The sequence below is a fragment of the Macrosteles quadrilineatus genome, unplaced genomic scaffold (genome assembly GCF_028750875.1).
Source record: "Macrosteles quadrilineatus isolate MER2022 unplaced genomic scaffold, UCM_ALF_1.0 Scaffold_5__1_contigs__length_97177068, whole genome shotgun sequence".
Taxonomy (NCBI): domain Eukaryota; kingdom Metazoa; phylum Arthropoda; class Insecta; order Hemiptera; family Cicadellidae; genus Macrosteles; species Macrosteles quadrilineatus.
In genome coordinates this window covers 77,196,411-77,222,304 of record NW_026542598.1, presented here as the reverse complement: position 1 = coordinate 77,222,304, position 25,894 = coordinate 77,196,411, and the positions used below count along the sequence as shown (strand labels likewise).

At 33.2% G+C, this 25,894-nt stretch overlaps 2 protein-coding genes across 3 annotated transcripts; both read right to left on the bottom strand.

Annotated features, from left to right (window-relative positions):
• Positions 1 to 5,036: 5,036 nt before the first annotated feature.
• LOC128995064 (uncharacterized) lies at positions 5,037 to 11,336 on the bottom strand. The gene is made up of 5 exons (XM_054419942.1): positions 11,278 to 11,336; positions 7,647 to 7,924; positions 6,900 to 7,031; positions 6,058 to 6,207; positions 5,037 to 5,381 (listed from the first exon to the last, which is right to left on the bottom strand). The coding sequence occupies exons 1-5, from the start codon at positions 11,291 to 11,293 to the stop codon at positions 5,115 to 5,117; spliced, it is 843 nt and encodes a 280-aa protein (XP_054275917.1). The 5' UTR covers positions 11,294 to 11,336; the 3' UTR covers positions 5,037 to 5,114.
• Positions 11,337 to 18,845: 7,509 nt separating this feature from the next.
• On the bottom strand, positions 18,846 to 23,452 carry LOC128993770 (uncharacterized). Of its 2 annotated transcripts, XM_054417754.1 has the most exons (5): positions 23,369 to 23,452; positions 21,504 to 21,781; positions 20,763 to 20,894; positions 19,918 to 20,067; positions 18,846 to 19,226 (listed from the first exon to the last, which is right to left on the bottom strand). In XM_054417754.1, the coding sequence occupies exons 1-5, from the start codon at positions 23,382 to 23,384 to the stop codon at positions 18,960 to 18,962; spliced, it is 843 nt and encodes a 280-aa protein (XP_054273729.1). In that variant the 5' UTR covers positions 23,385 to 23,452; the 3' UTR covers positions 18,846 to 18,959. The 2 variants fall into 2 exon arrangements, with proteins under 2 accessions (XP_054273729.1, XP_054273730.1); XM_054417755.1 differs by lacking the exon at positions 20,763 to 20,894.
• Between the last annotated feature and the right edge of the window lie 2,442 nt (positions 23,453 to 25,894).

Below are 25,894 nucleotides of genomic sequence, written 5' to 3'. Positions count from 1 at the left end.
TGATAATAGTTGCACGAGAAATGGGGTGTTTTTTTTCCTTAGTCTCTTAATTAAAGAATACGAATACTTTATGTAAATAAGAAAATGATTATTGCAATGTATGCTAAATGAATACGTAATGTTAACAATGTGTTTTTTGAAAAAAAAAACTCAAATAACAAAAAATGTTTACCGAGAAAGTCACTAAGATGTGGAAAAGAGAGATTCTTCATAGAGATGAATGGACCCAAGACGTGACTTACAGACAAGTCAACTATTTGTCATCTCTTCTAGATTGGCAAAATGGCGAGGGAGATAATGAAACTAGATCAGTTATCCAATGCCTCAATGATTTAGAATAATTATCTATTACAGAATAAAACCGAGGATATCGTTTTTTCTTTCTTTTATAAATACTAGAGTAATCCTTAGTTAATCGTCATAAAAATTACATGATGTAAGAACGCCATTAACATCCTACTATTGTCTATTGGTAAAGGTAAAATTCTTCAGGAAAGCAGATGGAAATGCAACACTATTGGTAAAACGCTGGTCCTTATTGTGAGACAATTTGTTTCACAAGCCACCACAATTTGCTAAAATTGAAACAAAATAATCAAATATTTCAATTCTATTTCACAATGGATATTTTTGAAACATCAATTTTTACAAACCTGTCATAAATATATATAATATATATAAATATATTATATACATATATATAAATAAAATAATATAATAATATATATTATACATAATTATAATTTATATATATATATAAATTATATGTATATTTATAAATATATAATACATATATATAAATATATTGTGGTAGAGGAAGAAATACATATGATATACTTTCGATAAGGCACCAAAAATGCAGGCCTATCTATATTTTTGTTCAAAGAACTATCGTAAAAAGAATGTTATGGGATATATTGTAGGGAGGACAATTTGAGTCTGAGCTAACAAAGAGATCAGGTCAGCTATAGCCAATGTTTGTTCAGTTATGATATCGTTTTCCGCAAACTCAATCGCCTTTCTTGTTTGCATTTTTACGCAGTTGTTTTAAATTGGTCAATTCACTGTATTTTATTTTACGCATTCACAAATCTCCGATATTGTACTGGCTTGTGAATCGAATCTTTTGGGTTTTTATTTTACAATTTGCGTTCCAACGCCAGTGGAATTTTTTACGTTTTTGTATGGAATTGGTCCAAACCCTGGTTGTGTTACTAACATCGATCTTTTTGTTGGGTAGCATATCGTTCTAGCACGTTAGACAGCCCAATGACAAATGACATCTGGTTCTAGTAACGAGCTTGCTTGGATTGAACCAGAGACCTTTGGATTTAAGGTGACACCACCATCTCGAATTGTATATCCAATCACTCGGTGCTTGTGGAACATCCCACACTCACTTTTAAACTCTTAAAACTCTTTATATGTAAAATGGTTAAAATTTTTAATCTGAATTTCAAACACAGATACAATTTTTTTGAGCAACCTATAGTACCTATAAATAAAATAAATACTGTGTGTAGGTAGATATTAAATGTTGAGATATTAATTTTTTTTCGAAAACAAGGATTAAAATATTTCAAGCCTACCCCTTAGCAGATTTCACATCAAACATATTGGTGAAGCTAAGGACTTTGTTAAAGAATAATTTTACTTAGTTAAACCATGTCTCATAAAATACCTAGTCCACATTTATTACAACTAGAGGTCGTCAAGTACTCGAAAGCTCACAAAAAAATATGTAATGTACAAACTTCTCTATTTTAACCCCACCCTGTAAATAAAATAAATGTGATTGGAATTTCGTTTGTGCTTATTTTTGAGCATATTTTAATTTATAAAGGGATTTGACACATCTACAAGAAAATATCCTTCTAACAATTTCCGTAGATTTTCCCTGCGATGTACACGAGCTGAGAAAAAAAGTATTTAAAGAAAAATGTTTGCCTATTGACATAATTATATATTGTATATTCATATAAGAATATGAAACCAGCTTATATGTTTTATCAGTATATTGTTTGGCATTACTATGGTAGTTATTACTAAAAATAGTTAAAAACATGCCACTTTTCTTTAGAAACATTAAGTTACTTTGATTTTCTAATATTAGTTTCAGACTTAAATGACCCAGTGTATATTCAAGGCAGGCAGGCATAATGCATAGGCATTAAGATGTTATCGGAGGCCTGCATGATATCACTGTGATCGCAGTTGCGGGAATTGCCTCTTCCAAACTACCATTTCTACATATAATGTAACCAAATAATAATTGTGAAATTAATCATCAAACTACTAAGAATCAATCTTGAAATTCATACATGTAATGTACTGTAAATATTTTATTACTGTTCTATATTCAGATTTTTCTCTACGTCGGTATAATATCAAATGAATAAAATACGAAACAATTGTATTTATTAACTATATTATTCAGATTGGCTTATATTATTTGGTTAGCAGGAAAAAAATAATATAGACAGTAAAATAAATAATTCACTATTTTGAGCCACCAGCAGGGAAGTAGAAATTAATATCTAAGGTCAACATTGAAAATAGCTTCATTTTTTTATTTACATCGTTCATACTCTTTAAGTACTTTTAGAACATAAATGGTCATGACTCTACTGACAGTGTCTTAAAGAGAGTAAAATGCTCTGATCTTAATTAAAATCATCTGTAAATCAAATAACTAAATTGGAAACATAAAAGACCAAACTACACGTGCCTAAGAGCTACGAAACATTACCTGTCACTGATGAAAGGCATTAAAGCGCATAACAATGTTACATGAACCTATTTAAGTAACTTTCATAAGCGCTTTGAGTCAATTTATTCCAGCCACTTTACTAAGATAGAGTAAAAGCCTACTTACTTATATTACTTTAACAAAATTAAACATCTAAATTATCTTAAATATTGAAATGTTATAAAAGTATTTTAAAATTTTTACTCTTACGTGAGGGGCAGGATACCCCTTTGGGGCTCTTAGTGGTTTTTACACTCATATCCTTCACACATGATTTTTTAGAAATATATCTCCAAGAAACTAAAAAAAAAAATTTAAACTTATTAGCTTTCTAAACTGACAAAAACCATCCACAGAAATACACACAATTTATTTTTGTAAATTGCCTTAGGAAATCAATTTGAATCTTGGTAAAAATAACGCTTTGACCTTAGGATTATTTTAAGTAAAACCACACCGCTGGGTGCGCCATGCAGTTACGACATACGCGCTACGTAAGTACACGGCCCTCACAGCGGTATGCGCCAGAACCTATGGCAACCGCAGCACAGTTGACAGTCTATATTTAATTCTTATTTCAATGGTAAAACCATTTATTATTAGATACTGAAGTTGACTTCCCATCCATATGGACCAGCTGTAGCCAATTTCTTATTAAAAAAGAATGTAGTTGTGTGAGTCAGTCACATAATGCACTAGTGTCTAAAATTCGTTTATATACCTTACTTTTTTTGCTGACCAGATTGATGGGTCATAATAGTTGCTATAAGTCATCATAAGTCATTTCCCATGCTTGACTTGGTTAAAAAGATTGTGTACGGTATTTGGCAGAATTTAGTAATTTAGATCAGCCTGTTTTGTAGGTGGCTCACATCAAATACGACGATAAAAAAAGCTGGCTACAAATTTAAAATGGTGATGGAATCTCTAGGAACTAAAGAGTTTTCAGTCATGCTTTTGATATTGTGTAAACAATCAAATTAAAAGCAAACCGTCCAATACATCTAAAATAACCCTATGTTGAAAAATCGGTGTAGTCTATATACAAAAAACTCGGCACCAAAACAATCAAGTTGATGAACGTCCAAAGCAAGATAAACCAAAAGAGATACTGAAAGTTTGTTACAAATGTAGGATGACGTCACAGCTCGGTTCATGATTGATAGTCTTTCTCAAGGTTTGTTGCTCTGTATTGAACGTCAACTTGAGAGCCTGGTCGATCAGCTGTTCCATTTTCACACAAAGAAAAGTACAACACACTGAAGAATAATATAACAAGCAACCTTTTTAAAGAAAATTATTTTTGTTTTGTTTTTTTATTGCCGCTTTTAGGTCTATGTAAGAATTACTCTCAAATCAACACTGGGGCAGTTGTTATCATACAATCCTAGTATATCGCTAAATTTTACAGTACTCTTCTTTTAGCGAATTTCCCCTATAGGGAACAAGCTATTACCGCAGTACTGAGGGTAAGACCTGGACTCGGGACCGATTTACTTTTTTCATTTTGAGGTCCCTAGAGACCAAAAACACCATCCATTCAAATTCATATATGTATATGTGTGTGTGTGTGTGCGTGTGTGTGTGTGTGTGTGTCCGTTAGTGCGATAACTCGAGCAAAAATCATCCGATTTTGATGAAATTTGGTACAAACGTGTAAACCTATTCGAACGAATTCGCGAACCAGCATGATCGGATTATGGGAACAGGGGTTTATAACAGGGGGCTTTATGGGGGGAAAATTGGTTTTCCCATTTTTTACCCAAAAAAACTTAAAATTTAGCAATTTCTTTCTAAACCATTTTGTAGAGCTTAAAAAAACAAATAATTTAGTATATTGAAGCGTTATTACGCGCCTAATGGTCACGGAGAAAATTCTAAAAATCTGTAAAATGAAAATTCCTATGTTATTGTAATGGAGAATAAATAAACTGCTTGGTTTTTAATTTAAATTTTCACTAGTTAATGTAATTCATATTTGTTGAACTTGTGTCTTGATTAAACATTAATCTGGTTTATGGTATGATGTCTCTTTTAATGTTAGTCTGTAACTATTTATTCTGCTTGTTCATGCACGTATTATTTTGTAATGAGTCGGATCATTCAATGCAATCTGAAAAAATTTTCTAGTCTGTTGTATGTATATTGCGCCATGTGTAATTGCCATTCTTGTAATTTTTTTTGCAAACCATCTTGTTTTCATATGTATTTTTTATGGCATTTGCCGTAGGAATAAGTAAATAAATAAATATAAATGAAAATCAATGTAATGATTGAGATAGCTTTTACCAAACATATTTGAAAATAAGAAAACAAACAATGAAATTTGATAAAAGTAACGTTAACTTCTTGCAATTATAAATTCTTACGATTTTTTCTTGAATGTTTTCCAGTGTCCTGTATGGAGTGAAGAGAACCAAGGACCTATATAACCAAAGTCTAACCAGTAGTTCAAAACGTCATACATATATTCAAGGATGTTCATGTAGCACCTAAATATTATCCAGTCCCTGATGTTTCTGGTTGTCTCGTCTTGAATGTCGCGGAACTCGTTAGGCATGACTTCTCTACCCACGTCGGGCATTGGCTGCAGACCTAGGTATCTCACATAGTTCCAGACATCACACAATACCTGAAATCCAATACAGCAGTACACTTAATAACTGGTGGGTCAAATTTGAAAGGTTTAGAGTTTTGATCTATCGAGAAAAAAAACGATTCGTGTTACAAATATTTCATTTTGTAAATGTAAGGTTTCTTTCGTAATTTTGTACGATACCTTGGTGAGAGCGGCTGCAACTTGACGGACGAAAACTTTTTGTTTTCACGTTTAATTTTAATCCTACAACTAACCTCAGTACTATACTGATAATTAGACAAATTCGTTAATTACAATGGAAAAATGTGGTATAAACTGTAGATCCCTTATTTGCCATTGACTGTATGGGCTCAAAATTAACAGCTGTGTCCAAGGAATAATTCGGCCTTAGTCACTAGCAAGACTACAAGATCGCGCCACTCATCCTACACTCATCTCCGTTCATACTTAGCTTAAAATACCCACATTCGTATGGTGGCAATTTAATGAAATAAAAGTAAAATACATTTGGTTTTAACTGTTAGTTAGCATCGTTAGCTGAAACCCCAATCTTTAGTCACGTTCAGTATGATACGACTTAATTAAAGTTAATCCCAGTTCTTCTTCCCGACAAATCTTTAATTACCGTACGCTTGGTTATATTACCCCATTGTCTTTGTTGTTCTAAAGTCTCGAAAGTTATAAAAATAGATAAATGAATAGTACTTACTAGATTATTTGTGTACCATATATCCTCAAACGCTTCTTTGTATTTAGGATTGCCTTGGTCTGCCTCTAGATGCCAGTCCCACAGAACTTGTTCTAAAGCAACATCGACTATTTGTAACCAATATGTACACTGCCCCGCCCATCGGTCAAGCTGTAACATGGTTTTTTTTATAATACTCAACAAAATATTAATATTCGGAAAGTCAATAGTTATTTGTGCATCTAGTGTGCGAAGTGGCACTTTGCTACACATGAGAGAAATATTTTCGCACGAGCCGCAGGCGAGTGTGGAAAGTTCGTCGAGTGCAGCAAAGTCACTTTGCACTCGCGGTACACATTTTTCCTACAGTTACTATATCAGTATTTTAAACACTGTACAACACGGTTTTAGGTTAGGTTAAATCCCAACGTTGAACAAAATGGGAAAAGCTGCACCAGCTGATCGTAGTTGTAATATATTTAAGCTGCCAACTTATTTTTAAACAAACACAGATGTATAATAAAAGCACGCTGTTTTATGTTGTTTGGTTGGAATATTGGTGTGTACCAAAGTTAAATCGGTGTGCCAAAGTAGGGCTTTTTGTACTATAATCTGTGCATGAAACCCGCTTTGCCAGGTAAACTGTAGGAAAAGTTAATTTAATTATTCCTTACTCTTGAATTTTTATGACATAAATTTACGAAATTTGCGTACCTCTTTACCATACTAAACCTGAAAGAGTGGAACAATCATGAGTTATGCATGAAACATCCAAGTTAAACGAAAATTGAAATGTCCAAAAACCTTATGGTATGGTTACAAAATGTTTATCTCTTAGTACAATTTTAATTTGCTGGCCTTACATATAGAGTTTTGAGGTGTTCCTTTGGAGTTTTCTCTCCAAGTTTCTTGGGTAATTTTGGAAGCCATTCGTAGTCGTGGTTCGCCCATTCGCGATTATGTTGGAAGAAATTGACTTGAAAGGTCTCTTGTACCTGCACATTACAGATTTTTATGTTTATGGTAGGATTCAAAACAAATACTACAAACTTCAAACTTAAATAAACCAAAAAGATTTTCAAATTTTTGGTACAATATTTCTGATTTATTGTAAACCACCTTTTAAACTTGTGAGAACCTTTATTTATCAGCGGTTCTTTAGGAAGACAATAGCACCGTTCCTAATGAAATTCTTAACCCGTGTAGTGTGCTACGGTGGGGCATTCAACTATTTTCAACTAGTGCAGAAAGCAACTATCAACAAATAAATAGCCGAATTAAATGTATTTGCAAAGCCCTTTGTTAAAACTGATCTACAGATTTTTGTTTACAAGAGTTATGTTTATAATGATCTGCATGGAAAAATGCAAACTTTATATGAATACAAATTGCCATACATAAAGGTTTCAGCTGACAAGATCCCGTACATAGAAGAGGGCCTGCTTTGTTATAAGCTTCCAAAACATGGATTACTGTACATGAACAAAAAGAATACACAGTTAGCCTTAACTGTAAATACAATACAGCAATTACTTTTTTTTATTTAGAAATATATACTACATCTCTTAGTGAACACCGTACATTAAGGGATGAACTAAGAAGATACTTACATATCTCTCTCTAAACTCTTCAAAGCTTTGTTTAGCTTTTCCTAACCACATTTGAGTGACTTGAAGCATTGTTCTCCACTGCTCCCCGGTCGGCCTATAACTGTCCTCATACCAGATGGACTGGTACATGTATTTATGTTTGAGTCCGCAAGGGTTGATCCATTTCATTTTCCACTTTCCAGGGACGGGCTTGCGACCTCCCATCCACCACCATGCCCCACCATGATCCTCAGCCAACACGGTGACGGAGCAAAGGAGCAGACAGTATGCAACTGCAACTAAGACAGGAGTATTTTGAGTGTGAGAAATTCTGCTGACTTCTTTTCCCATAAGGCAAAAGCTTGTTGTAGACGACTAAGGTGGGACAAAGTAAATTTTAATGAATACTGTTATTTAATGTCTGATTGTTTAGTAAATAAAGTTATCATTTATCAATTACTAGCTGTACCCGAGGCTTTGCCCCGTTTAACTGCGTATGTGAGTCCTGGTTGAAGTTCGTTCGCTACGCTCACTCACCTTTACGGTTGGAGCTCGTTCGCTGCGCTCAATTGCCTTCAGGTTAGCTCGTTCGCTACGCTACCTCGCCTCCAGGTTGAAGTTCGTTCGCTACGCTCACTCACCTTTTGGTTTCAAATAAGCTGTTGTCAAATATTAAAAAAAATAATAGTGCTGCACTCTGTTGGTAATCCTTGTAACTTTAATGCTATTGAACATCATAGAACAGAACCAACTTAATTAATTGAAACAGCTGTTATGATTCATTAATTCCATTTAAATATGAGTACTCATTAAGTTACCATGGGAAACTCCAGAGCCACTGGGGCGGAGCCCGAGAGTCCGATCAGAATAAAAACCACTTAGTTTTCCTATTTAATGCCTAAGGAAGCAGTGTACCAAATTTCAGCCTCTTAGGTAAGTGAGAAGTGGGAGAATTAGTGATGAGTGAGTGAGTGAGTCAGTCAGTCAGTCAGTCAGTCAGTGAGGGCTTTGCCTTTTATGTATATAGATGTGCTGCTATAAAATTAATAGTCCTGCCAGTATTATAAGTATGTTAAATGCTATAGTGAATGTAAGTAATAATGAAATAAATATGTTTATTTTATTTCTTTTTTTCTACATGAGAAGGTTAAGTTAGTTTGTTTTTATTTAAATACTTAACTCCAAAGATGAAAAAACAGTCTAAACGCGTCTTTCAGCAGCGTATTTAGGACTTTACCTGTAGTTCTAAGGTGCGTCATATAGAGAGATATGAAAGTATTAAAAATTACCTTATACTTTGCCCAGTGTATTTTAGACTAGTAATCCTATACAATGTAGGATTACTAGACTGAACTAGACTGTTACAAAATAGGGGACACGTAGTTCAGTAAATATAATGCTCATCTAACAATAAAAAGGTCACCGGTTCGATCCTGAAAAAAGTCAGTAGCTTTTTGATGGTTCGAAACCGGCCCAGCTGTTCCTGATCATCATTATTTGATTGATGAAACAGCTGAACTTAGTCAGTAACAACAGATCATCTCACACCATTCTACACACACAAGACACAAGTTAATACCCCCGCCGCAGCAAACCTGCAGACTAAGCGAATTTCCATTTGACTGATTGGATTTACACTGAAATGTCTACTTAAAAATATAACATTTATTCTTGATTTAAATAGAATTAGTTTAACAAGTACTGATTGGATTTACACTGAAATGTCTACTTAAAAATATAACATTTATTCTTGATTTAAATAGAATTAGTTTAACAAGTACTTAGGTCTGCTGCATCAGGGAGGGTAAAACTGTTTTTTTTTTTTTTGTAAAATGTAAATAGTTAGTAAGAAATAAAAACATTTTCCAAATTTGATCAAAATATGTTCACAAACAAGCAAACTACAACAGTTTACTTATTCTCCATAAGAATAACATGGGAATTTTAAATGTACAATTTTTTGGTATTTTCTCCGTAACCATTAGGCGCATAATAACGCTTCAATATACTAAATTATTTGTTTTTTTAAGCTCTACAAAATGGTTTGGAAAGAAATTGCGAAATTTTATGTTTTTTGGGTCAAAAATGGGAAAAACCTATTTTTACCCCATAAAACCCCCCGTAAACCCCCGTTCCCATGGTCCGATCATGCTGGATCGCGAACTCGTTCGAATAAACGTACGTTTACACGTTTGTACCAAATTTCATCAAAATCGGATCATTTTTGCTCGAGTTATCGTGCTGACGGACACACATATATATATATATATATACTAGCTGACCGGGCGAACTTCGTATCGCCTAAGTTATAGGTTTCCCCTAAGACAGACCGATGGAAAGAAAGTACCGTTACGTTTAATTTTCAAGATGATCTCGTTCGCATCGCTCAATCACGTCCTGGTTGAAGTTCGTTCGCTACGCTCACTCACCTTTGGGTTGGAGCTCGTTCGCTACGCTCACTCACCTTTAGGTTGGAGCTCGTTCGCTGCGCTCACTTGCCTTCAGGTTAGCTCGTTCGCTACGCTCACTCACCTCCAGGTTGAAGTTCGTTCGCTACGCTCACTCACCTTTTGGTTGCAAATTAGCTGTTGTCATAAATGTAAAAGAAATAATAGTGCTGCACCCTGTTGGTAATCCTTGTAACTTTAATGCTATTGAACATCATAGAACAGAACCAACTTGTTTAATTGAAACAGCTGTTAAGATTCATTAGTTCCATTTCTCATAAGGTTAACATGGGAAACTCCAGAGCCACTGGGGCGGAGCCCTTTTAAGAATTTCGAAACGGGAAATAGTTTACGTCCGATTCGCATACCTACAGAATTTACACACCAAATTTCATAACGATCGGTGAAGTCGTTCCGGAGGAGTTTGCAGACAAACACTGTGACACAAGAATTTTATATATTAGATATATATATATATATACATATATAAATATAAATATATATATATATATATATATATATATATATATATATGAATTTGAACGGATGGTGTTTTTGGCCTCTAGGTACCTCAAAACGAAAAAAAAAAATCGGTCCCGCGTCCAGGTCTTACCATGAGTACTACGGTAATAGCCTATTCCCTATATGGGAAATTCGCTAAAAAATACGCACCTAGCTGGCGTTTCAATCTCTAAAAATTGATAATTATTGAATGCATGATTATATGATTTCCCCGTAATACATATGTACATATATTTCTAAAACTAACTATACAAATATAAAAGAATGTGTTTGCATTAAACTAGACATTTCTAAGATAACTGTAACCATGTGTAACTTAACGTTCATTAAATGCAATTTGTTTAAAATCACAAGATTTTTGAGTCTGGTAGTCCAAACACTTTAAAGCGTTCTGAACTAAGTTTTTTTCTAGGTTTGACTTGACTAACCGAATGTTTTTAATGAACTACCTTGCTACCATTGGATGTATTAAAGTCACTGAACGTTTTTTTGACGCGAAATCAAAACAATTAAAAACCCTAATGCAAAAGTATTATTCGAAAAGCACAAAATATAATATGATGAGTCTTACCTATGACAGTATGAACGTTTCTTTGATGTAAAATCAAAACAATTAAAACCCCCGATGCAAAAGTATTATTAGAAAAGCACAAAAAATATTTATACAAAATGGTGAGTCTTACCTATGACAGTAACCATTTCGTATGGTGGCGTTGATTCTAAAACTTTTGTTTCATTTGAGTATCCTTCACAAGTTGGCTTCAGATTAAGAACTAATTGTGCACGCTATGCAGGACTTTAAATGTTCCATTTGAACTGAAAACTGCTCAATTTAATTTCAATGAGCAATAAAATTTGATTTAATGTTCTGAATTTTCATAACGATCATTGTATCTCACTCGGTTCACATCAATTAAATGTAGACCTTTAAACGTTAATGACACATGATATCATAACACTGCGATACTATTCACAGCCAACCAATCTGTTCGCACATATGACATGAAGATAAAATTTTTCGGATAGGATGAAATCGTATTAAATATTGTTGTAGTTGTTTACATTTTAAAACCGTCAGACCTATTTGCCACACCCGATTATCCCTGGAAATAAATTTGGATGTTATCAAAACAACGCTTTTATATTAGGAACAATTCGAGTGAACAATGAGTTTTTTGTTTTGTTTATGATAACCAAATAGTCGTTTTAAAAAGCAAAACGACCAATACACCTATTAAAGGACTATGTATCCTACAACATATATCACTCAACATTTAGTTTTACACACCCAGATCATGATATGCAATATAAATAACTTTACATAGGGAAAAAAACAGTTTACTTATGTATAGAATAGGAGGATCAAGCAACATTTACCGCTGTAAAAGATTTATAAAATTTTTTTCGTTTCATTCCTGATAATAGTTGCACGAGAAATAGGGTGTTTTTTGTTTCCTTGGTCTCTTAATTAAAGAATACGAATATTTCAATGTAGGATAGATGAATACGTAAGGTAAACAATGCGTTTCTTTGAAAATATAACTCCAATAACAAAAATATGTTTACCGGGAAAGTCACTAAGATGTGAAAAAGACAGATTCTTCATAGAGATGAATGGACCCAAACGTGACTTACAGACAAGTCAACTATTTGTCATCTGTCCTCGATTGGCAAAATGGCGAGATAAATAATGAAACTAGATCAGTTATCCAATCCCTCAATAATGTAGAATAATTCTCTATTACAGAATGAAACTGAGAATATCCCTTGTTCTTTCTTTTATAAATACTTGAGTAATCTTTAGTTAATCGTCATAAACATTTACATGATGTTAGAACGCAATTAACATCATACTATTGTCTATTGGTACAGGCAAAATTCTTCAGGAAAACAGTTTGGAAAAAGCAACACTATTGGTAAAACGCTGGTCCTTATTATGGGACTATTTGTTTCACAAACCACCACAATTTGCTAAAATTGAAACAAAATAATCAAATATTTCAATTCTATTTCACAATGGATATTTTTGAAAAATCAATTTTACAAACCTGTCATAAATATATAATATTGTGGTAGAGGAAGAAATACATATGATATACTTTCGATTAGGCACAAAAAATTCAGGTCCATCTCTATTTATGTTCAAAGAACTGTCGTAAAAAGAATGTTTTGGGAGGACAATTTGAGTCTGAGCTAACAAAGAGATCAGGTCAGCTATAGCCAATGTTTGTTCGGTTATGATATCGTTTTCCGCAAACTCAATCGCCTTTCTTGTTTGCATTTTTATGCAGTTGTTTTATATTGGTCAATTCACTGTATTTTATTTTACGCATTCAAAAATCTCCAATATTGGCTTGCGAATTGAATTTTTCGAGGTTTTTATTTTACAATTTGTGTTCCAACGCTAGTGTTTTTTACGTTTTTGTATAGTTAATCCAAACCCTGGTCGTGTTACTATCCAACATCGATCTTTTTGTTGGGTGGCATATCGTTCTATCACGTTAGACAGCCCAATGACAAATGGCATCTGGTTCTAGTAACGATCTTGCTTGGATTGAACCAGTGACCTTTATATTTAAGGTGACACCGCCTTCACGAATCGTATATCCAATCACTCGGTGCTTATGGAACATTCCACTCACGCTTTTAAACTCTTAAAACTCTTTATATGTGAAATGGTTAACATTTTTAATCTGAATTTCACACACTGATAAAATTTTCTATTTTTTAGAAGCAACCTATAGTACCTATAAATAAAATAAATACTGTATGTAGGTAGAAATTAAATGTGGTGATATTATTTTTTTATATATATAGAAAATAAGGATTAAAATATTTCAAGCCAACCCCTTAGCAGATTTCACATAAAATATTTTGGTGAAGCTAAGGACTTTGTTAAAGACTAATTTTAGTTAGTTAAACCATAAGTCTCATAAAATACCTAGTCCACATTTATTACAACTAGAGGTCGTCAAGTGCTCGAAAACTCGCAAAAAAAATATGTAACGTACAAACTTCTCTATTTTCACCCCACTATGTAAATATAATAAAAGCGATTGGAATTTTGTTTGTGCTTATTTTTGAGCGTATTTTAATTTATAAAGGGATTCCACACATCTACAGGAAAATATCCTTCTACCAATTTCCGTAGATTTTCCCTGCGATGTACACGAGCTGAGAAAAATGTGTAAACTTTTTTTTGCCTATTGATATGAATATAGATTGCATATTTATATAAGAATATGAAAAAACTTATATGTTTTATTGACATATTGTTTAGTTATTACTAAAAATAGTTAAAAACATTCCACTTTTCTTTTAAAACATTGAGTTACCTACTTTGATTTTCTAATATAATATTAGTTTTAGACTTAAATATATGACCCAGTGTATATTCAAGGCAGGAAGGCATTACATAGGCATTAAGGTGATATCGGAGGCCTGCATGATATCACTGTGATCGCAGTTGTGGGAATTGTCTCTTCCAAACTACCATTTCTACATATAGTGTAGCCAAATAATAATTGTAATATTAATCATCTAACTACTAAGAATCAATCTTGAATCTCATACAAGTAATGTACTGTAAATATTTTATTAATGTTCTATATTCAGATTTTTCTCTACGTCGGTATGATATTAAATGTATAAAATACGAAACAATTGTATTTATTACTTATATTATTCAGATTGGCTTATATTATTTGGTTAGCATGAAAAAATTATATAGACAGTATAATATACAGGGTTAGTAAAAAGTGTGGAGACCCCCTGTTATTTTTTTAATGGCCCATACTAGAAAAACTAAACTCGGCACACCTTTATGACATCTTATGAAGTACTTTATAAGCATAACCGTCACTTGGTGTACATCCCCAAAATGGGGGATTTTGGGGAAAACTTAAAAATTTTTAATACAAAGACCCATCGAGTGACCCCTCATTTTGAAGGTCCTGGTAAAAGAAGACCAACAACGCAAACTAGAGGTCTTTATCTCAATCCAGTAAAAAATGGCAGCCAATTGAAATTCTCAGAAGTTAAATTTAACTTACAGCTTTCCAAGTCTGAAGACCCCCTGTAAATTTTCTAGCGGCTCACACTAGGAAAAATAAACTCTACACACCTTTTTGGCATGTTATGAAGTACTTTTTAAGCCTAATAGCCACTTGCTTACAAAACCCAAAATGGGGGGTTTTGGGGAAAACTCAAAAGTTTTAAATAATAAGCCCTATCAAGTGACCCCTCATTTTGAAGGTCCTGGTAAAAAAAAACTAACAACGCAAACTAGAGGTTTCTATCTCAATCCAGTAAAAAATGGAAGCTGATTGAAATCTTTAGAAATCGGTAATAACTTGCAATTTTATATTCAATTGGCTGTCATATTGTAATGTGTTAAGATAGAGACCTATAGTTTGCGTTGTTAGTTTTCTTTTATTATGACCTTCAAAATGAGGGGTCACTCGATGGGGCTTATCGTTTAAAATTTTTGAGTTTCCCCCAAAATCCCCCATTTTGGGTTTGGGAAGTTATGAGAATTTCAATTGGCTGCCATTTTTTACTGAACTGAGATAGAGACATCTAATTTCCGTTGTTGGTTTTCTTTTATTATGACCTTCAAAATGAGGGGTCACTCGATGGGTCTTTGTATTTGAAATTTTCGAGTTTCCCCCAAAGTCCCCCATTTTGGGAATGAACACCAAGTGGTGGTTATGCCCAGAAAGTACTTCATAATGCCATAATGGTGTGCCGAGTTTAGTTTTTCTAGTATGGGCCGTTAAAAAAATAACAGGGGGTCTCCACACTTTTTACTAACCCTGTATTATTCACTATTTAGAAACCACCTGCAGGGAAGTGGCAATTAATATCTATGACTAACATTGAAAATAGCTTTATTTTTTATTTATATCGTTCATACTCTTTAAGTACTTTTATAACATAAATCATCGGTCATGACTCTACTGATAGTGTTTTAAAGAGAGCAAAATGCTCTGGTCTAAATTAAAATCATCTGAAAATCAAATAACTAAATTGAAACATAAAAGACCAAACTACACGTGCCTAAGAGCTACGAAACATTACCTGTCACTGATGAAAGGCATAAAAGCCCATAACAATGTTACATGAACCTATTTAAGTAACTTTCATAAGCGCTTTGAGTCAATTTATTCCAGCCACTTTACTAAGATAAGAGTAAAAGCCTACTTACTTACATTATTTTAACAACATTTAATTAAACATCTAAATATATGTTACTAAATATAGTCCTGGACCTTTCTGGACCAAAAATTCATTAAATATTGAAATGTTATAAAAGTACTTAAAGAGTTTTTACCCTTACGTGAGAAGCAGGATACCCCTTTGGGGTTTACACTCATGTCGTTCACACTTGACTTTTTAGAAATATATCTCCAGTTTAATAATATTTAAAATATTCAAATAAAAAAATATTGTTTATTCAAATAGAAACTGTTTAACTTTCCCAACTGACAAAACCCATCCACAGAAATTTTACAAACAAACCATTATTTTTTTGTAAATTGGTACAGGAAATCAATTTGAATCTTTGTAAAAATAATGCCTTAACTTTAGGAATGTTTTAAGTAAACCCAAAGAGTTTTCAGTTATGGTGTTGATGTGTAAACAATAAAATTAAAAATCAAAATGTCCAATACACCTAAAAGAACCAACCCTATGTTGAAAAATCAGTGCAGTCCATATACAATGAACTCAGCACCAATAACAATCAAGTTGATGAACGTCCAACGCAAGATAAACCAAAAGAGATACTGAAAGTTTGTTACAAATGTAGGATGACGTCACAGCTGGGTTCGTGATTGATAGTCTTTCTCAAGGTTTGTTGCTCTGTATTGAACGTCAACTCAAGAGCCTGGTCGATCAGCTGTTCTATTTTCACACAAAGAAAAGTACAACATACTGAAGAATAGAATTATAAGCAAACCTTTTAAGAAAATCGTTTTTGTTTTGGTTTTTTTACCACTTTTAGGTCTAGGTAAGAATTACTCTCAAATCAACACCGGGGCAATTGTTTTCATTATTTTTTTAGGTATAAAATCCTAGTATATCGCTAATTTTTACCGTACTCTTCTATTTTAACTTTAGTTTGTTTGCATAATGTACGATGAAGCTACACATCAAGATATTCTTTCTACAAACCATTCAGCAAATTCCGCTCATTCAAGGGTATTAAAATAGAATTTTACTTTTCTAATGCGTGAAAAAGTACAGTATTGCTGTTAGTAAATATTTCACTCTATATCCTTCAGACCCTTTTAAGACAGGACTGTTAATCTGAAAATATAATTTTTATAAAGATAAAAATATATACCTAAAGGTATTGAGTATTGTCATGGTTCCGGCTAAATCATATACTTTTTGATTATTATAACAAATTGTCATATTTTGTGTCAGTACCCTACCATAACATACCAAAGGCCGAGGAGTTTAGGATTATTTAATTTAAGTATATGTAGTTTTTTTTGTACTTATTCAGATAAACAACTTAGGCACACAAGAACAAACTAGACCTTTGTTCTTAACCTTCCCTTTTCTGCTATCTACTATTGTTTACTTTCTGAGATAACATTTTGAGTAAAATACACATTTTAATATAATTTATCATTAAAAGAGAAACGGTCCAAGGTACCGTGTCTAAACCAATATATTTTAGGTTAGAATTAACTTGGTAATATATTATTCAACCACTAGCAAGATCTTTGGGCCACCCACCAATCCACTGACGTATTGAAATTCCTGCATTTAATTAGTTGATTAAACTTGAGGTTACTTGATAGTGGCACTGAACAAACGTTTCCTGATATAGGTGGGTTTGTCACCGAATCCTCGCAAAAAACTATTGTTATTCAGATAATACCCAGAATGATTCTGACTCACTAAGGTTTATATATTCCGCGATAACAAATTGTATAGTCAATAGTTACACATTTTAAAACGAAAATTGTTAACTTAAAGAGGTTAGTCTTTTCTTAAAATTTTGTGTGTTAACTATAAATTTATTTTCGAAATTAAAATCATTTCCTATTCCTAATTAGTATTTTTTTTTTAAGCAATCAATCGTTATTTATTTTTTTTTATTGTTACACTTGCGGTTGTCAAATTGTAAATTTTTTTGGTATTTCGATAAAAATCTGAAGCAATGAATTAATGATTTCCTGAAAAAATTAATTTCAAATCAGGTAATGTTAAGGAGTTTTGTAGACAATGCAAGTTTATAAAACGACGTTTATGTAACCCGTCATACCATTTGTATCCCCATATATAAGGATAATACAGCAGATCCTGGGTAGAAGCCGTTGTGCTACATACTGCTTGGTTTGCGCACTGCGTCGTCACGGTCGGTACCGCACCTTCCGCAGTCGGCCAAAATTCCGAAGGAAAGATTTCTAGGACATCCCGACGTCCCGTATTGATGACGCATCCGCCGTCTGAAGAGCACGTTCGGCACGGTCGGTACGGACGTTCCGACATTAACTTAAACAGACTGATAAAGTCAATGCTGCTAGTCTCTCCTTAGGACTCACTGCATGTAGCAATTCTTCAAACTTTTGATGTGTCATCCGAAAGTATTGAAAGAACTTGCAGTCATCTTTTTTTAAGTCTGAAAATAGAGCGTGATACCCTCCAAGTTCTAATCTCTTGCGATTTATGTTGTGAACCCAAAATCTGCGTTTTGTTACACTTCTTGACTTCTTTTATTCTTCTGCCACCACCATTAGCCTAACAACGATCTCTTCTTCACTTAACATAGCGTTCTCTTCACTACACATGCATCACAAAAGCTATGAAGTGACTGTGTTGGTAACTACCAAAACTGCCGAACGTCCGTAACGTACCGACCGATCCAGTGCGCGCAGCACCTCTAAAAAAGTGCGGAACGTCCGTACCGTCCGTCCGTGCCGCCCCGACCCAGTGCGCGCGACGCTTTAGTCACTATGCAATTCATATTTGTCGATTTTGTGTCTTGATAAAACATTAATCTGGTTTATGGTATGATGTCTCTTGTAATGTTGGTCCGTAACTATTTATTCTGCTTGTTCATGCACGTATTATTTTGTAATGAGTTGGATCATTCAATGCAATCTGAAACCTTTTCTAGTCTTTTGTATGTATATTGTGCCATGTGTAATTGCCCTTGTATTTTTTTGCAAACCATCTTGTTTTGATATGTATTGTTTAATGGCATTTGCCGTAGGAATAAGTAAATAAATAAATATAAATGAAAACCAATGTAATGATTGAGATAGCTTTTACCAAACATATTTGAAAATAAGAAAACAAACAATGAAATTTGATAAAAGTAACGTTAACTTCTTGCAATTATAAATTCTTACGATTTTTTCTTGAATGTTTTCCAGTGTCCTGTATGGAGTGAAGAGAACCAAGGACCTATATAACCAAAGTCTAACCAGTAGTTCAAAACGTCATACATATATTCAAGGATGTTCATGTAGCACCTAAATATTATCCAGTCCCTGATATTTCTGGTTGTCTCGTCTTGAATGTCACGGAACTCGTTAGGCATGACTTCTCTACCCACGTCGGGCATTGGCTGCAGACCGAGGTATCTCACATAGTTCCAGACATCACACAATACCTGAAATCCAATACAGCAGTACACTTAATAATTGGTGGGTCAAATTTGAAAGGTTTAGAGTTTTGATCTATCGAGAAAAAAAACAATTCGTGTTACAAATATTTCATTTTGTAAATGTAAGGTTTCTTTCGTAATTTTGTACGATACCTTGGTGAGAGCGGCTGCAACTTGACGGACGAAAACTTTTTGTTTTCACGTTTAATTTTAATCCTACAACTAACCTCAGTACTATACTGATAATTAGACAAATTCGTTAATTACAATGGAAAAATGTGGTATAAACTGTAGATCCCTTATTTGCCATTGACTGTATGGGCTCAAAATTAACAGCTGTGTCTAAGGAATAATTCGGCCTTAGTCACTAGCAAGACTACAAGATCGTGCCACTCATCCTACACTCATATCCGTTCATACTTAGCTTAAAATACCCACATTCATATGGTGGCAATTTAATGAAATAAAAGTAAAATACATTTGGTTTTAACTGTTAGTTAGCATCGTTAGCTGAAACCCCAATCTTTAGTCACGTTCAGTATGATACGACTTAATTTAAGTTAATCCCAGTTCTTCTTCCCGACAAATCTTTAATTACGCTTGGTTATGTCCCTTGAGCTACTTTATATTACCCCATTGTCTTTGTTGTTCTAAATGTCTCGAAAGTTATAAAAATAGATAAATGAATAGTACTTACTAGATTATTTGTGTACCATATATCCTCAAACGCTTCTTTGTATTTAGGATTGCCTTGGTCTGCCTCTAGATGCCAGTCCCACAGAACTTGTTCTAAAGCAACATCGACTATTTGTAACCAATATGTACACTGCCCCGCCCATCGGTCAAGCTGTAACATGGTTTTTTTTTATAATACTCAACAAAATATTAATATTCGGAAAGTCAATAGTTATTTGTGCATCTAGTGTGCGAAGTGGCACTTTGCTATACATGAGAGAAATATTTTCGCACGAGCCGCAGGCGAGTGTGGAAAGTTCGTCGAGTGCAGCAAAGTCACTTTGCACTCGCGTTACACATTTTTCCTACAGTTACTATATCAGTATTTTAAACACTGTACAACACGGTTTTAGGTTAGGTTAAATCCCAACGTTGAACAAAATGGGAAAGGCTGCACCAGCTGATCGTAGTTGTAATATATTTAAGCGGCAAACTTATTTTTAAACAAACACAGATGTATAATAAAAGCACGCTGTTTTATGTTGTTTGGTTGGAATATTGGTGTGTACCAAAGTTAAATCAGTGTGCCAAAGTAGGGCTTTTTGTACTATAATCTGTGCAAGGAAACCCGCTTTGCCAGGTAAACTGTAGGAAAAGTTAATTTAATTATTCCTTACTCTTGATTTTTTTATGACATAAATTTACGAAATTTGCGTACCTCTTTACCATACTAAACCTGAAAGAGTGGAACAATCATGAGTTATGCATGAAACATCCAAGTTAAACGAAAATTGAAATGTCCAAAAACCTTATGGTATGGTTACAAAATGTTTATCTCTTAGTACAATTTTAATTTGCTGGCCTTACATATAGAGTTTTGAGGTGTTCCTTTGGAGTTTTCTCTCCAAGTTTCTTGGGTAATTTTGGAAGCCATTCGTAGTCGTGGTTCGCCCATTCGCGATTATGTTGGAAGAAATTGACTTGAAAGGTCTCTTGTACCTGCACATTACGGATTTTTATGTTTATGGTAGGATTCAAAACAAATACTACAAACTTCAAACTTAAATTAACCAAAAAGATTTTCAAATATTTGGTACAATATTTCTGATTTATTGTAAACCTCCTTTTAAACTTATGAGAACCTTTATTTATCAACGGTTCTTTAGGAAGACAATAGCACCGTTCCTAGTGAAATTCTTAACCCGTGTAGTGTGCTACGGTGAGGCATTCAACTATTTTCAACTAGTGCAGAAAGCAACTCTCAACAAATAGATAGCCGAATTAAATGTATTTGCAAAGCCCTTTGTTAAAACTGATCTACAGATTTTTGTTTACAAGAGTTATGTGTATAATGATCTGCATGGAAAAATGCAAACTTTATATGAATACAAACTGCCATACATAAAGGTTGACAAGATCCCCGTACATAGAGAGGGCCTGCTTTGTTATAAGCTTCCAAAACATGGATTACTGTACATGAAAAAGTAGAATACAGAGTTAGCCTTAACTGTAAATACAATACAGCAATTATTTTTTTTAATTTAGAAATATATACTATATCTTTTAGTAAACACCGTACATTAAGGGATAAACCAAGAAGATACTTACATATCTCTCTCTAAACTCTTCAAAGCTTTGTTTAGCTTTTCCTAACCACATTTGAGTGACATGAAGCATTGTTCTCCACTGCTCCCCGGTCGGCCTATAACTGTCCTCATACCAGATGGACTGGTACATGTATTTATGTTTGAGTCCGCAAGGGTTGATCCATTTCATTTTCCACTTTCCAGGGACGGGCTTGCGTCCTCCCATCCACCACCATGCCCCACCATGATCCTCGGCCAACACGGTGACGGAGCAAAGGAGCAGACAGTATGCAACTGCAACTAAGACAGAAGTATTTTGAGTGTGAGAAATTCTGCTGACTTCTTTTCCCATAAGGCAAAAGCTTGTTGTAGACGACTAAGGTGGGACAAAGTAAATTTTAATGAATACTGTTATTTAAATGTCTGATTGTTTAATAAATACAGTTACCATTCATCAATTATGTGATACTAAATAAAATTAATAGTCCTGCCAGTATTATGCGTACGTTAAATGCTGTAGTGGATGTATTTAATTTAAGAAATAAATATGTTTATTTTATTTAATTTTTTCTACACGAGATGGTTAGGTTAGTTTGTTTTTATGTGAATACTTAACTCCAAAGAAGGAAAACAGTCTAAAAACGTCTTACAGCGTCGTATTTAGTACTTTACCTATATTTATTTATTTATTTATTTATTTATTTATTTGTTAACGGATGCACCATTTTTACATGAAAAATACAATAATCTTACATACAGAAGCAGAAAAAAAATCACAGGTCAGTACAAAAGTAGTGAAAAAAACTGGAAAACAAAACTTCCATAACAAGACATAAAAAGATAAATAACAACTATAAATAACAAACTATAAATAAATAACTATGAATAACAAACTATAAGTAACAACTATAAATAAAAAACTATCTGAGCAAGTTGACAAAACGAGAGATTCAAAAAACAAAACTAGTATAGGAACAATACAATGATGCAATGCAGTAGCCGAGTGAAATTTCAGTAAAGAGGCAGAACAAACTTCAAGAAAACAGATAAAACATTCAGAAAAATAACAATATAATAAACTCTGTACAAGAACAAGATATAACAATAACAACAGGATAGACTATATTAACAAAAATAAATAACAATGCAATAAATAGAAAGTTTGGAAACAACTATAGTTGTAAGGAGCGTCATGTAGAGAGATATGAAAGTATGAAAATTAACCTTATATTTTGACCGGTGTATTTTAGACTAGTAAACCTATAGAATGAAGGATTACTAGACTGTACTAGACTGTTACAAAATAGCTGAGTAAATATAATGCTCACCTAACAATAAAATGGTCACCGGCCCAGCTGTTCCTGATCATTAAATAAATGCTCCTGATTGATGAAACAGCTGAACTTGGTCAGTAACAACAGATCATCTCACACCATCTACACTCACTAGTTAATTACGCACCTAGCTGGCGTTCCAATCTCTAAAAATTGGTAATGATTGAATGCATGATTATATGATTTCCCCGTAATACATATGTACATATATTTCTAAAACTAACCATACAAATATAAAAGAATGTGTTTGTATTAAACTAGACATTTCTAAGATAACTGAAACCATGGTGTAACTTACCGTTCAATGCAATTTGTTTAAAATCACAAGATTTTTGAGTCTGGTAGTCCAAACACTTTAAAGCGTTCTGAACTAAGTTTGTTTCTAGGTTTGACTTGACTAACCGAATGTTTTTAATGAATTACCTTGCTACCATTGGATATATTAAAGTCACTGAACGTTTCTTTGATGTAAAATCAAAACAATTAAAAACCCTAATGCAATAGTATTATTCGAAAAGCATAAAATATATTTATACAAAATGGTGAGTCTTACCTATGACAGTAACCATTTCGTATGGTGGCTTTAATTCTACAAATTTTGTTTCATTTGAGTATCCTACACAAGGTGCATTCAGATAAAGAACTAACTGTGCACGCTATGCAGGACTTTAAATGTTCTATTTGAACTAAAAACTGCTCAATTTATTTTCAATGAGCAATCAAATTTGATTTAATGTTCTGAATTTTCATAACAATCATCGTATCTCAGTCGGTTCACATCAATTAAATGTAGACCTTTAAACGTATTTAATGACACATGATATGATAACACAGCGATACTATTCACAGCCAACCAATCTGTTCGCACATATGACATAAAGATATAATTTTTCGGATAGGATAAAATCGTATTAAATATTGTTGTAGTTGTTTTTATTTTAAAACCGTCAGATCTATTTGCAACACCCTATTATCCCTGGAAATAAATTTGGATGTTAGCAAAACAACGCTATTATACTTCGACTGAACAAGGAGTTTTGTTATGTTTATGATAACCAAATAATCGTTTTAAAAAGCAAAACATCCAATACACCTAAACTAACTAAGGACTATGTATTCTACAACATATATCACTCAACATTTATTTTTTGCACCTCTAGATCATAACAAGCATTCATTAACTGTACATAGGAAGATAAGCAGTTTAATTATGTACCTATAGAATAGGAGCTAGCAAAATATACCACGGTAAAAGATTTATAACATCTTGTTTTAGTTTCATTCCTGATAATAGTTGTACGAGAAAGAAAGCGTTTCTTTTGTTTCCTCGACAACACAATTCGTTTATTAATTAAAAGATACCAGTACTGTATGTAAATAAGAAAATGATTATTGCAATGTAGGCTTAATGAATAAGTAGAGTAAACAATACATTTCTTTGAAAATATAACTCCAATAACATAAAATGTTTACCGGGAAAGTCACTAAGATGTGAAAAAGAGAGATTCTTCATAGAGATGAATGGACCCAAGACGTGACTTACAGACAAGTCAACTATTTTTCATCTCTCTTCGATTGGCAAAAATGGCGAGGGAGATAATGAAATTAGATCAGTTATCCAATTTATTAATGATTTAGAACAATTATTCATTACAGAATAATACCAAGAATATCGCTTTTACTTTCTTTTGTAAATCCTAGAGTAATCTTTAGTAAATCTTCATAAAAATTACATGATGTAAGAACGCAATTAACATCATCCTATTGTCTATTGGTAACAGTAAAATTCTGCAGGAAAAAGTTAGGAAAAATCAGATTTATTGATAAAACTTTGGTCCTTTTTATGAGACTACTTGTCTCATAAGCCACCAAAATTCCCAAAATTAAAACTAAATAGAATCACATATTTCTATCTTATCTCAAAATGGATATTTTTTAAACATCAATTTTACATACCTGTTATAAATATATAATATTGTAGCAGAGGAAGAATTTTATATGATATACTTTCGATAAGGCACAAAAAATGCAGGTCTATCTATATTTTTGTTCAAAGAACTGTCGTAAAAAGAATGTTATTGGATATATTGTATGGAGGACAATTTGAGTCTGAGCTAACAAAGAGATCAGGTCAGCTATAGCCAATGTTTGTTCAGTTATGATATCGTTTTCCGCAAACTCAATCGCCTTTCTTGTTTGCATTTTTACGCAGTTGTTTTATATTGGTCAATTCACTGTATTTTATTTTATGCATTCGAAAATCTCCAATACCGGCTTGTGAATTGATTTTTTTTTATTTTACAGTTTGTGTTCAAACGCTAGTCTTTTTTACGTTTGTGTATAGACTTAAACCAAACCCTGGTCGTGTTACTATCTAACATCGATCTTTTTTGTTGGGTGGCATATCGTTCTATCACGTTAGACAGCCCAATGAGAAATGGCATCTGGTTCTAGTGACGATTTCGCTTGGAATTGAACCAGCAGCCTTTGGATTTGAGACCAACACAGCCCTCACCAGTCGTATATGCAACCACTCGGCGCTTTTTGAATATTTTATTGTGACTTTTTACACCAGTAATACGTTAGTGTATGTTAGTAATATGTTAGTAATAACACTCGAAAAATTAGATGTCTGCATTGTGTGCAAGTTTAATTTTATTAATCGTAAATTTTAAGTATTCAATGAACCCAAATGCAAGTAAAATTGTTTTGTGATATATTTGTTCAAAATACAGTTAATTTACCTATAGAGTTTTACTTGTCTTTTTAGGAAAGTAACTTAAAAAAAACATGAAAAAAACTAACGTTAAGTAAACAGCTGCAGCATAGATAAAGTGTTGTAGGCTATACGAAGAGACAAAGTTTTATTGCAGGTTTTAGGGAAGTAAAAAAGCGCATGATATCCCGTCGAGTTTCCACATTCATCGTCGTACAGGATGTAGAACACGCCGCAAAACTCCATAAATTTCACGTTCCTGGTTTCCATCTAGTCGTATCTAAAGCTACATTGCAGAATTATCACTTCACAAACATTTCAGATTGACAATTTTTACATTTATTTTATCACAAATAAGTATAA

Coding starts and splice junctions, on each gene's coding strand:
- LOC128993770 (XM_054417754.1), bottom strand. Junction 20,068..20,762: donor AACACCTCAAAACTCTATAT/GTAAGGCCAGCA, acceptor ACCATGTTACAG/CTTGACCGATGGGCGGGGCA. Junction 19,227..19,917: donor TATGGTACACAAATAATCTA/GTAAGTACTATT, acceptor ATTGGATTTCAG/GTATTGTGTGATGTCTGGAA.
- LOC128995064 (XM_054419942.1), bottom strand. Junction 7,032..7,646: donor AAGAGTTTAGAGAGAGATAT/GTAAGTATCTTC, acceptor TGTAATGTGCAG/GTACAAGAGACCTTTCAAGT. Junction 6,208..6,899: donor AACACCTCAAAACTCTATAT/GTAAGGCCAGCA, acceptor ACCATGTTACAG/CTTGACCGATGGGCGGGGCA.